This window comes from Pogoniulus pusillus, chromosome 40 (genome assembly GCF_015220805.1).
Source record: "Pogoniulus pusillus isolate bPogPus1 chromosome 40, bPogPus1.pri, whole genome shotgun sequence".
Classification (NCBI taxonomy): domain Eukaryota; kingdom Metazoa; phylum Chordata; class Aves; order Piciformes; family Lybiidae; genus Pogoniulus; species Pogoniulus pusillus.
The window spans coordinates 4,757,824-4,769,446 of NC_087303.1; the positions used below are offsets into that span (position 1 = coordinate 4,757,824).

General features: G+C 55.6%; 1 protein-coding gene across 1 annotated transcript in view; it reads right to left on the minus strand.

Annotated features, from left to right (window-relative positions):
• Window positions 1–11,062, minus strand: part of CRHR1 (corticotropin releasing hormone receptor 1) — a 32,447-nt gene extending 21,385 nt beyond the window's left edge. Inside the window, exon 1 of the mRNA XM_064174341.1 lies at window positions 10,972–11,062. Within this exon, the coding sequence (XP_064030411.1) occupies window positions 10,972–11,062 (91 nt within the window). The remainder of the gene's footprint in view (window positions 1–10,971) is intronic.
• Between the last annotated feature and the right edge of the window lie 561 nt (window positions 11,063–11,623).

Consider the following 11,623-nt stretch of genomic DNA (forward strand, 5'->3'; position numbering starts at 1 on the left):
TGTCTCCAGATTTGACAGAGGAATAAAAGGTCACCAGAAATGAAGGTCCTGCTTCCAGTCTTATGATGATATTCATCCAGCTGGACAAAAGGCAGCTGGGAACTGCTTCAACTAGGGGCCAAGTTAAATTGCAGCTTCTCTCCCTGTTAGCCACCCAGGTGAGAAGATGTTGGAAAAGCTGGAATAGGAAAAGCTTCACTTGGGAATAACCCAGCCCTGAAAAGTGGAGCTTGCACAGTGTTAATGTCCAAAGCAGCTCGTGCAGTCATCTAAACCCTTCCCCATGGCTGATGGGGCTGAACACAAACTTCTTCATTCCCTCATGCTTCAGTTTCCCTCCTGCATCTCAGGAGCTGTACTGGAGCACAGATGCAGACTGCTCAGGAGCACTTTACTAACTAAAAGTCAGCAGAGGCAGAGGTCAGCAGCAGTGGACATGTCCATCAGTCAAGCAAATCATAGACTCCAAGAGTTGTTTCACTTGGAAAAGACCTCTAAGATCAAGGCCAACCATTGACCTCACACCACCCTGGCCATTGAACCATAGAGTCATAGAATCAAGCAGGTTAGAAGAGAGCTCCAAGCTCAGCCAGCCCAACCTAGCACCCAGCCCTGCCCAACCAACCAGACCATGGCACTAAGTGCCCCAGCCAGGCTTGGCTTCAACACCTCCAGCCACGGCCACTCCACCACCTCCCTGGGCAGCCCATTCCAATGCCAATCACTCTCTCTGCCAGCAACTTCCTCCTAACATCCATCCTGAACCTGCCCTGCCACAGCTTGAGACTGTGTCCCCTTCTTCTGATGCTGGGTGCCTGGCAGCAGAGCCCAACCCCACCTGGCTACAGCCTCCCTGCAGGCAGCTGCAGACAGCAATGTCATCACCATGTTCCCATGTGCCATGTCTGCATGGGTTTTGAACATCTCCAGGGATGATGATCCTGCCACCTCCTTGGGCATCCTACAGCAGTGCCACTAACAACCAAATCCAAGGCAGCTTCATGGAAATGAGGAGGTCAGACCAAGGAGGCATCATTCTGCTATGCCTCTGCTCAAGCCTGGACTCCATATCTCCATGTTTCCCCAAGGCACTTGCTTTAATGCTGAGGACTCCCCCATTAAAGCACTATGGACGTCCCCCAGATAGCAAACTGAGTGCAAGGGTCTTGCAGAGATGTATCCAGTTCTGGGCTCCCCAGTGCAAGAGGGACATAGAACTGCTGGAGAGAGTCCAGCACAGAGCCACGAAGATGCTGAAGGGAATGGAACAGCTCTGTTAGGAGGAGAGCATGAGGGAGCTGGGGCTGGGAGCTTGGAGAGGAGGAGACTAAGAGGTGACCTGAGCAGTGTTGGTAAAGATGTGCAGGTGAGTGGCAGGAGCTGGAGCCAGGCTCTGCTGGGGGATGGCAGTGCCAGCACAAGGGGCAGTGGTGGAAGCTGAGGCATGAGGAGGAAACATGAGGAGGAGTTTACCCCTGTGAGGGTGGCAGAGCCTGGCACAGACTGCCCAGGGAGGCTGTGGAGTCTCCCTCCCTGGATATATGCAAAACCTGCTTGAATGTGTTCCTGTGTGACCTGCTCCAGGTGCTGCTGCTGTGGCAGGGGAGTTGGACTGGCTGAGCTTTGGAGCTCCCTTCCAGCCCCTGACATTCTGTGACTGATTTGGTGGAGTGAAGGTGGAGCAGCACCACCAGATGCTCTGCCCCCTCCTTATCCCACGGCACAGTGCTGTGCTGCCAGGTGAAATTCAGGCTTGGTGCCTGCAGCTGGGTGAGCTGAGGTCAAGCTCAGGCAGGCTGTAGGAGTTCTTGAGCCTTCACCCAGCAGGCTTCCCCAGCACTGCTGCAGGCAGCATGTCGAGGTCTGTCCCACCAGTTGGTAACCTCGAGGGTGGCTTTTATGTCCTTCTCAGGCTCACACTGGGAGCTGCTTGATGAAGAAAAGCTGCAGCAAACAGATGTTGCTCTTTCTGCTCTCACCAGCACATAGGCAAACGAAAAACAATCTCCTGCTGGTGAAGAGTTAAGTAAAACAGTGAAGGCAGCCAGTGCTGGGAGGGCTTCAATGATCAGTTTGCCCAGCATGACTGTCTGCTGCAGCTGCTTCCCAGCAGCAGTAGCTCCCAGCACTCAGAGCACTGCTTAGTATGGAAATGAGATGTATCAGTGTTAAATGTTCCTCTCTCTGCTTTGAGGCCCATCCCTGTTTGCAGAGGGATTATTCTCCCAGGTTCTACAGATGCCTGCTCCAGCTTTCCCATCCCCACTGGCTGCAAAGGCAGCTTTGGTCTTTGCAGTTTTACAGCAAGAAAGGTCAATGGATTTCCTACCTGCACCCAGAGCCCTGATTGCAGTCACAGGATCATAGAATTGAGCAGGTTGGAAGAGAGCTCCAAGCTCAGCCAGCCCAGCCTAGCACCCAGCCCTGCCCAGCCAACGAGACCATGTCACTCAGTGCCCCAGCAGGACCTTGCACTTGGACCTCCAGGTACAGTGACTCCACCACCAACCTGGGCAGCCCATTCCAATGCTAATCACTCTCTCTGCCAGCAACTTCCTCCTCACATCCAGCCTCAACCTGCCCTGGCACAGCTTCAGGCTGGGTCCCCTTCTTCTGTTGCTGGCTGCCTGGCAGCAGAGCCCAACCCCACCTGGCTACAGCCTCCCTGCAGGCAGCTGCAGGCAGCAATGAGCTCTGCCCTGAGCCTCCTCTGCTGCAGGCTGCACCCCCCCAGCTCCCTCAGCCTCTCCTCACAGGGCTGTGCTCCAGGCCCCTCCCCAGCCTTGCTGCCCTTCTCTCAACACCTTCCAGCACCTCAACATCTCTCTGCAATGGAGGAGCCCAGAACTGGGCACAGCACTGCAGGTGTGGCCTGAGCAGTGCTGAGCACAGGGGCACAAGAACCTCCCTTGTCCTGCTGCCCACACTGCTCCTGAGCCAGCCCAGGATGCCATTGGCTCTGCTGCCCACCTGGGCACTGCTGCCTCCTCTGCAGCTCCTCTCTGCCAGCACCCCCAGCTCCCTCTCTGCCTGCCTGCTCTCAGCCACTCTGGCCCCAGCCTGCAGTGCTGCTTGGGTTTGCTGTGGCCAAAGTGCAGAACCCTGCCCTTGGCCTTGTTCAATCTCATCCCATTGGCCTCTGCCCACCCATGCAGCCTGGCGAGGTCCCTCTGCAGGGCTCTGCTACCCTCCAACAGCTCCACAGCTGCTCCTAGCTTGGTGTCATCTGCAAACTCACTGCTGCCAGACTCAATCTCCTGGTCCACATCATCAATTAAGATGGGCCCCAGGACTGTGCCCAGCACTGGTCCCTGGGGCACACCTCTGGTGCTTTGCTCCATTGTCTCCAGTCCTGTTACTCCCTGACAGCCTCAAAAGTCCCTCCCCAGCTTTTTTGTTCAGACTGGATGTTAGGAAGTAATTCTTCAGCATGAGGGTGGTGAGAGCCTGGAAGAGGTTGCCCAGGAGGTGTTGGGAGCTTCATCCCTGGAGGTGTTTAAGGGTGGATAAGGCTCTGACCAGCCTGCTCTAGTGTGAGGTGTCCCTGCCCATGGCAGGGAGGTTGGAACTGGTTGATCCTTGTGATCCCTTCCAACCCTGACTGATTCAGTGATCCTATGGAAGTGGCTGGATTGTGTTTATCATGTTCTATCTCCACCAGAGTGTGCCCACAGTGCTCTGGAGCTGAAGCCAAGAAGCCTGAAGCATTATTGTGCCATGAAGGTGTTGTTAGGATGGTATGAACAGGAGCAAAGCAAAGCTTGTGCTGCTACAGCTGTGCCAGTCAAGATGCCCTCACTCCACACCAGGCAAAGCCTTGCACCAATGCTGCATCTCAGCTTGCTGCTGTGCCCCCAGTGACACTCTGGCTGCTTGTAGTGAAGACTTCCCCCCTTTGAACTGTGCCAAGGGGCCAGGAGAGAGGGAGGAAATCCTCTCAGGCTCACTCCCAGGGTTGGGAGTGATGAGATTATTGAGCTGAAGTATCTCAGGAGGCTTAGAACAACTGGAAGTTGTTAGCTGATATCTCTACCTGTCCTGAGCTCTTAACCACAATTATCTCTGTCATGTCCTCTTGAGTGTCTGGCTCCTTGAGGGTGTCCCTGCTGTGTTTGGTAATCAGAGCTTCATCTCCATATCTCATCAAAACAGACTCACTGCAGCCAGCATGCAAACAGGGCTTGTCCCTCCCAGCTATCTCCTCCACACTGGTGGAGCAGAAGGATCCCTCTCACACCTCACTGCCTCAGAGGAAGGGCTTCTGAGGGGATGCTCTTATTTGAAGGTGCTGATGTGCCAAGCTGGGGTAGATCCCAGCTGCTGAGGTGGATTTCAGGTGCTAAGTGCTAGAGCTACACCTTGAGGCACTGAGGGAAATGGCACTGGGGGCCAATTGCTGTTAGCATGGGGTTGAAATTGGGGTGGGGGAGCTGCTTCCTTCCTCTTTGACTCGGGGCTGGGTAACCACTATGGCTGGGAGGAGCTGTGCTGTTTAGATCCTTACTCACATCCTACCTCCAGTATTGCTTTCAGCAGCTCTGGGTCTTCCTAACCATCTCTGTAAGAGTCCAGTCCTTAAACCCCCACCCCCAGCAATCCTCCTAAGCATTCCAGTTCCATCACCCACGATGTAAAATAATTACACAGGCTAATTAAGTGCTATGAGAGCAAAGTGCCTTTGTAATGAATTTTCAGCTCCTTGTTATTCACCAGCACTGAGTGTCCCCTTGGGTCTTTGCTGATGTTCTGGAGAAGAATAAATAGAAGGCATCAAACTTGACTTCTGCCATTGGGATTTGGTGCAGCTGCTGAGTGTGGTCACTTGGGACAGATCCATGCACAGCTTCCGTGGAGCATGGGTATCTAGTGAGTGTCTTGTGGAGTGGACTGGGGTTGGGGCATGTCTTGTGCATCTGCTGTGACCCATAAGGTTGTTTGGACTTTGTTATGGCCCAGGGAGGGAGCTGTGTTATCACCAAGGGTAGCAGCAAGTACTGGATTCACAGGATCACAGAATTGGGCAGGGTTGGAAGGGAGCACAAGGAGCAGGCAGTGCCAACCCCCCTGCCATGCCCAGGGACACCCTACCCTAGAGCAGCCTGACCACAGCCTCAGCCAGCCTGGCCTCAAACACCTCCAGCCATGGGACCTCAACCACCTCCCTGGGCAACCCATTCCAGCCTCTCACCACTCTCCTGCTCAACAACTTCCTCCTCACCTCCAGCCTCACTCTCCCCACCTCCACCTTTGCTCCATTCCCCCCACTCCTGTCACTCCCTCACAGCCTCAAAAGTCCCTCCCCAGCTTTTTTGGAGCCCACTTCAGATCCTGGCAGTAAGGTCACCTCAGAGCCTTGGATTCCCTGGTACAGGCTGAGTTTTGCTAGTGGAGAGCAGAGACACAATAATCCCCTGCTGGCAGAGTCTTCCTAGCAAAGGCTTCTAGTTTGGCTACAGCAGAACACAGAAGCTGGCAATGATTTTCCTGCTTCCAGTCCAAAGCACAGTGTAACTGTGGTAGCTGCTGCTCAGGCTGAGCTGTGCCAGGACACAGTTTCCTACCAGAATCACAGACTGCTAAGGCTTGGGAGGGACCTGCAGAAATCAGCTAGTCCAACCCCCCCTGCTAAAGCAGGTTTGCTGGTGGTCACACAGGAATGCATCCAGGTGGGATTGGAAAGTCTCCAGAGAAGGAGACTCTGCAGCCTCTCTGGGCAGCCTGCTCCAGGCCTCCAGCACCCTTACAGTAAAATGGTTTTGATCTTGTTCAAGTGAAACCTCCTGGGATCCAGTTTGTGCTTGTTACCCCTTGTCCTGCCACTGGGCACCACTGAAAAGAGCCCAGCTCCATCCTCTCCTCTCCCCATCCTGTAGCTCTTGATGAGCATTGATTAGATCCCCTCTGGGACTGCTCTAACAAGAGCCTGGCTCCATCCTCCTGCCCCTCTGCCTTTAGCTCCTGCTGAGCATTGCTCAGATCCCCTCTGGGAATGCTCTAACAAGAGCCTGGCTCCATCCTCCTGCCCCTCAGCCTTTAGCTCCTGCTGAGCATTGCTCAGATCCCCTCTAGGGCTGCTCTGACAAGAGCCTGGCTCCATCCTCCTGCCCCTCAGCCTTTAGCTCCTGCTGAGCATTGCTCAGATCCCCTCTAGGGCTGCTCTGACAAGAGCCTGGCTCCATCCTCCTGCCCCTCAGCCTTTAGCTCCTGCTGAGCATTGCTCAGATCCCCTCTAGGGCTGCTCTGACAAGAGCCTGGCTCCATCCTCCTGCCCCTCAGCCTTTAGCTCCTGCTGAGCATTGCTTGGATCCCCTCTGGGACTGCTCTTCTCCAGACTCTCAGCCCCAGGGCTCTCAGCCTTTCCTCCTCACAAAGATGCTCCAGGCCCCTCAGCAGCTTTGTAGCCTCCACTGGACTCTCTCCAGTAGTTTCCCATCTCTCCTGAACTGGAGAGCCCAGAACTAGACCCAGGAATCCAGCAGTGGCCTCCCTAGGACAGAGCAGGGAGGGAGGAGAACCTCCCTTGACTCCCTGGCCTCTAATCTAAACTTCCCCTGGCACAACTTGAGAGCATTTCCTCTTGTTCTATCACAAGAGAGAAACCCTGACCTCAGCCCAACCTCCTTTCAGGCAGCTGTAGAGAGCAAAGAAATCTCTCAGCCTCCTCTTCTCCAGCCTAAACAACCCCAAATCCTCGCAGCAGCAGGAAACGTTTTCTTTCTGGGCTGGAATCAGCTGTGCTCCCCTCTCTCCTGGGCACACAGTGGGCACTGAGGCTAACAAGTGATTGTGGCAACAGTTTAACAGCTCCAAGGGGTGAATCGTGCAGCCAGGACCAGCTGGGGCTGTTAGCCATTGAATGCAGCCCCCTCGGGCTGGTCTGAGCTTGCCTGCTCTGAAGGACAGAACAGCCCTGCGAGCGCTCCCAGCTTGCTCCTCTGACTGCTTTCTGCTGGGCTGCTTTGGAACAGCCTCATCTGCACCTTAAGGAGAGGCTTTCCCATCTGCTCACCTCCCCCTTGCTTCCCCAGGGAGCTGCCACGATAGGAAGAGATGCTGCAGCTGCGGGGGGATGCTCTGCCCCGGTGGCTGAAGTGACCTTGTCCCCCTGCCACGGGCGCTGTGGCAGGCTGAGGCGAGAAGCAGCTGCGCACAGACTCCGGGGGACTGAAGCCATCAGGAAAACAAATGCCTGGTGTGAGGCAACCTGCAGGCTGAGAGCTCTTTGGGACAGGCTCCCATCCACCTGGGACAAGCAATGCTGAGCCTCTATATGCTCTCGTCTGGGATGCAGCTGACCTCACCTGTCTAATGCAAGTCCAGCCTGGGTGGTTGCTGTCTGAAGCAAGGCTCCAAAGATCACAGTATCATCAGGGTTGGAAGAGACCTCACCGATCATCAAGTCCAACCCTTTACCACAGGGCTCAAGGCCAGACCATGGCACCAAGTGCCACGTCCAGTCCTGCCTTGAACAGCTCCAGGGACGGCGACTCCACCACCTCCCCGGGCAGCCCATTCCAGTGTCCAATGACTCTCTCAGGGAAGAACTTTCTCCTCACCTCCAGCCTAAATCTCCCCTGGCACAGCCTGAGGCTGTGTCCTCTTGTTCTGGTGCTGGCCACCTGAGAGAAGAGAGCAACCTCCTCCTGGCCACAACCTCCCCTCAGGTAGTTGCAGACAGCAATAAGGTCTGCCCTGAGCCTCCTCTTCTCCAGGCTAACCAATCCCAGCTCCCTCAGCCTCTCCTCGTAGGGCTGTGCTCAAGGCCTCTCCCCAGCCTCGTTGCCCTTCTCTGGACACACTCAAGCATCTCAATGTCCCTCCTAAACTGGGGGGCCCAGAACTGAACACAGCACTCAAGATGTGGTCTAAGCAGTGCAGAGTACAGGGGCAGAATGACCTCCCTGCTGATGATGAGCAGGGAACATCTCTCTTAAGAGGCAAGACTGAGAGGATTGGGGTGTTTTAGCCTGGAGAAGAGCAGCCTGAGGGGGATCTCAGCAATGCTGATCAAGACTTCAAGGGTGGGTGTCAGGAGGATGGGGCCAGGATTGTTTCAGTGGTGCCCAGGGACAGGACCAGGGGCAATGGGCACAAACTCGGCCATAGGAAGTTCCATCTAAACAAGAGGAGAAAATTCCTTACTTCAAGGGTGGTGGAGCACTGGAACAGGCAGAAGTGGTGGAGTCTCCACCTCTGAAAACACCCAAGCCCTGCCTGGATGTATTCCTGTGTGCCCTGCCCTAGGTGATCCTGCTCTGGCAGAGGATTTGGTGATGTCCAGAGGCCCCCTCCTGCCATGCTGTGATTCTGTGGCACTCAGTGCTGCTGAGGAAGGCAGCCTTCCTGGTGGAGTGGCCAACTGTGGCATGGGTCCCAGCACTGGCCAGAGTCAGGGGCTCACCACAGAGTGTTTTTGATGCACACCTGAAATAGCAGCTTGGGCCACCATGGCTGTGCAGGGGACTGAGTGCCAAGGGCCATGGCCCTGTGCTGGGCACAGTGTGCTTAGAGGAAGATGAGTAAAGCACTGCTGATAGAGCCCAACAAGGCAGCTCTGTGGAGCTCAGCTGCTCTGCTTCCAGGGGTGCAGTTTTGCCTGCAATTCCTGCCTGGTGAGCCCCATCCTGGCTCTGTCTCCACCACACTGCTGTGAGCAGAGACCTTTCCAACTGCCAGCATGCCTCAGAGAGCTCTGGCACCCTGCTGGTGCCACTGCCCAGCCACCAACCCTCATTAAACCCACTGAGATTAAGTAGTGAAGGACTGGTGGCTCGAGGGAGGAGGAGAGCCCACGCTGGGCTGGGTTTTGGAGGAGGGATGCTGAGGCATAAGGCAGGGCTGCTCTGTGCATCCCAGTGCTGCCCTGCTGAGCTGGGGGACTGCTGGGCTCGTGTTCTCAGCATGTGCCACTTCCCAAGGGCTGTGTAGACATTAACAAATTAAGTCTCCCAGCCTCAGTGCAATTCTCATTAGTGTCATTCTAACAACTCCCCAAGTTAAATAGCCTCCAAACAAAGGCTCCAGCTTTGTAAATAGCCCTCCCTAGGAACCTCTGCCTGACTCAGGCAGGGCTGAAATGCACCCCAAGGATGAGGGCCGGCGCTGAGCTCCACTTAGCAGCAGACATAAGACAATTAGTTTCATCTCTACTTCTTGATCTAAGCTCCCACCTCGGGCTGGAAACAGCTCTCCCATGAGCCATTCCCATCCCAAATTAATGAGTTTCCCAGGGATGACAAGTGGGATATGTGTGGAGGAGCTGGAGACTGAGCAAGGCTTGGAGCCTGACATGTTGCGTTCCCCTGCCCCAGGGTGATGGGCACTGAGGTGCACTAAACCCTGCTTGGATTCACGCTAGCAAATCCCTGCTGAACAAAGCCCAGAGCAGCTCCCACTGCTTGAGGGTGGCAGTGACTGCATGGCACAACCACCAGCAAAGCCAAGGCAGAGATTCTCCCTTGTCTCTGCCCTTTCCTCTGGGCTCAGGAGGTTTCAGCATCGGGTGGCAAAGCCATGAGTTGGGCACAAGAGGGCTCTGGGACCTGCCTGCTGCCTTGGGTCATGCCACCAGCTGCTCCATGCATCCTGAGAGGGCTTGGCTGGTGCTTCTGTGGGTCAGAGCTCTCAGAGCTGGCCACGTTGCACCAGCAGAGGTGAGTAAGAAGCAAACAAATGCCATTCATCACAGCCTAATGTGGCCAAGGCCAACCAGCTTGCTGAGCAGAGTGATGAAACCTTCAGGAGGCAGAGCACATGAGTGATGATCAGGTTTCTTGTTTGCACCATGCCTGGGCCAGAAATACATCAGCATTTCAATTTCCACTGGCAGCCTTGCTCCCCCTTTGGCTCTCTGCTTCCATCCCATGGGCTGGGCATGATCCCTGCAGGGTTAAGGTGGCCTGGGCTCAGCAAGGCACTGAATCAGCCTCTGCCAAGCTGTGAGTTTTTAAGGAGGAAGTTTTAATGCTGCTGCTGCTGCTGCTGGGATCTGGGTGGTGGGCACCATCCACTACAGCCTGGCCTCCACTACCATCCATCACCCTGACTGAGGGAGCTTCTCCCAGCACCAGGCACTGGGGCAGGCTGGGCAGCTGCTTGATGCCTACTCTGCTCTTCAGTCACTTGTAGGAGAGCAAACTGCAGCACCCCTGAACTGGGAAGAACTTTTCTCCTTGTCCCTGTGAGCTCCTCTCCCTCAGCCACATTTCCTCCTCCAAAACCTGTCACTGAACCAGAGCTGCCACTGCTGAGGAGGCATCCAACTCATGTCTGGGACACAGGCTAGGAGCCAGTTTGGGCACAAACACAGCTTGGGCCTGATCCAGTTGGATGCAAACTCATGTGTGGGTGTTGTGTAGGAGTGAGCTGCCCAGGACCCTGCTGGTCTCACCCAGCTCAGCTGAGCCAGCCCTGGCTATGGGCACATCCCTGGAAGCTCCTCATAGCATCCCAAAGTTCTCAAAGGCACAGATCTGGGAGCACTGGGGGATGGAGGGTGGTTGGGCACTGAGCACATGGTGGCCACACTCTGCTGGTGAGGTGGTCCCCCAAGGAAGTCACAACCTCCAGTTGCCAGCCCTGGGCAGGGGTTTGGCAGAGGGGGGTAGCCATAGAGGACAAAGGTCCTGGTGTGTCTGAGCACAGTAGAGGACAAGCAGCATGGGAGCAGGGGCTGGGCTAGTGTCTCTGTCCACTTTCCCCTCCAGCCCAGCCCCACAGACATTTATTTTGCCTCCAACTTTAGTTCCCTTGAGCTCTGCATCTTCTGCCTGCCCCAAGCCTGCAAAGAGGCTGCTGCTGCAACCAGCAAGGGGCTACAATGCAGGCTCAGCACAGCTCATCTCCCACCAGAAAGGAGCCAGGCAGCTGCAGATCAGCCCAGAGACCACCCCCTACACCCTCTTCTACCCACCCCTGACCTGGGGTCCCCTGGGGGTGGTGAAGGGTGGGCAGAGGACACAGGACACTCACCTGTGTGGTTGGTGGCAGGTGGCAAACTCTCACAGTACTGTTCTTGGATGGAGGCTGCAACTTGCCTGGCCCAAAGGAGAAACACCTGCATGGGGTGAGAGCAGAGCACAGGCAGGGTTAGATGGGCAAGGTGCTGCTTCTTCAGTCCCCACACCCTCCTTGGACATGGCAGCAGGTGGAGCAGATCTGAGCTGATGGCTGCCACCCTCCCAGGCTGCACAATGGGCAGGTCCCCGGGGTACACAGCTACCCTGGGCAGCTACCCTGGGCAGGATGAGTTTCCCAGCCCAGAATAGCTTGGCTGGTGCAGCCTGGGGCTGTGGGAATGATGCTTCCTGCTGCTTCATAGAGTCAGAACTGGTTTGGTTAGAAGAGACCCTGTCAAGTCCAACCTTCATCCCAACCCCACCGTGGCCACTAAACCATGTCCCTAAATGCCATGTCCACAGGTTTCTTGAACCCCTCCAGGGATGGGGACTCCATCACATCCCTGGGCAGCCTGTGCCAAAGCAGTATAGATTTTTCCCCTAATCTCCAACCTAACCCTCCCCAGGCACAAGCTCAGGACATTTCCTTTCATCCTATAACTCATTCCATGGGAGAAGAGCCCAACCCCCCCTCTGACTCAACCTCCTTTCAGGGAGTTGTAGAG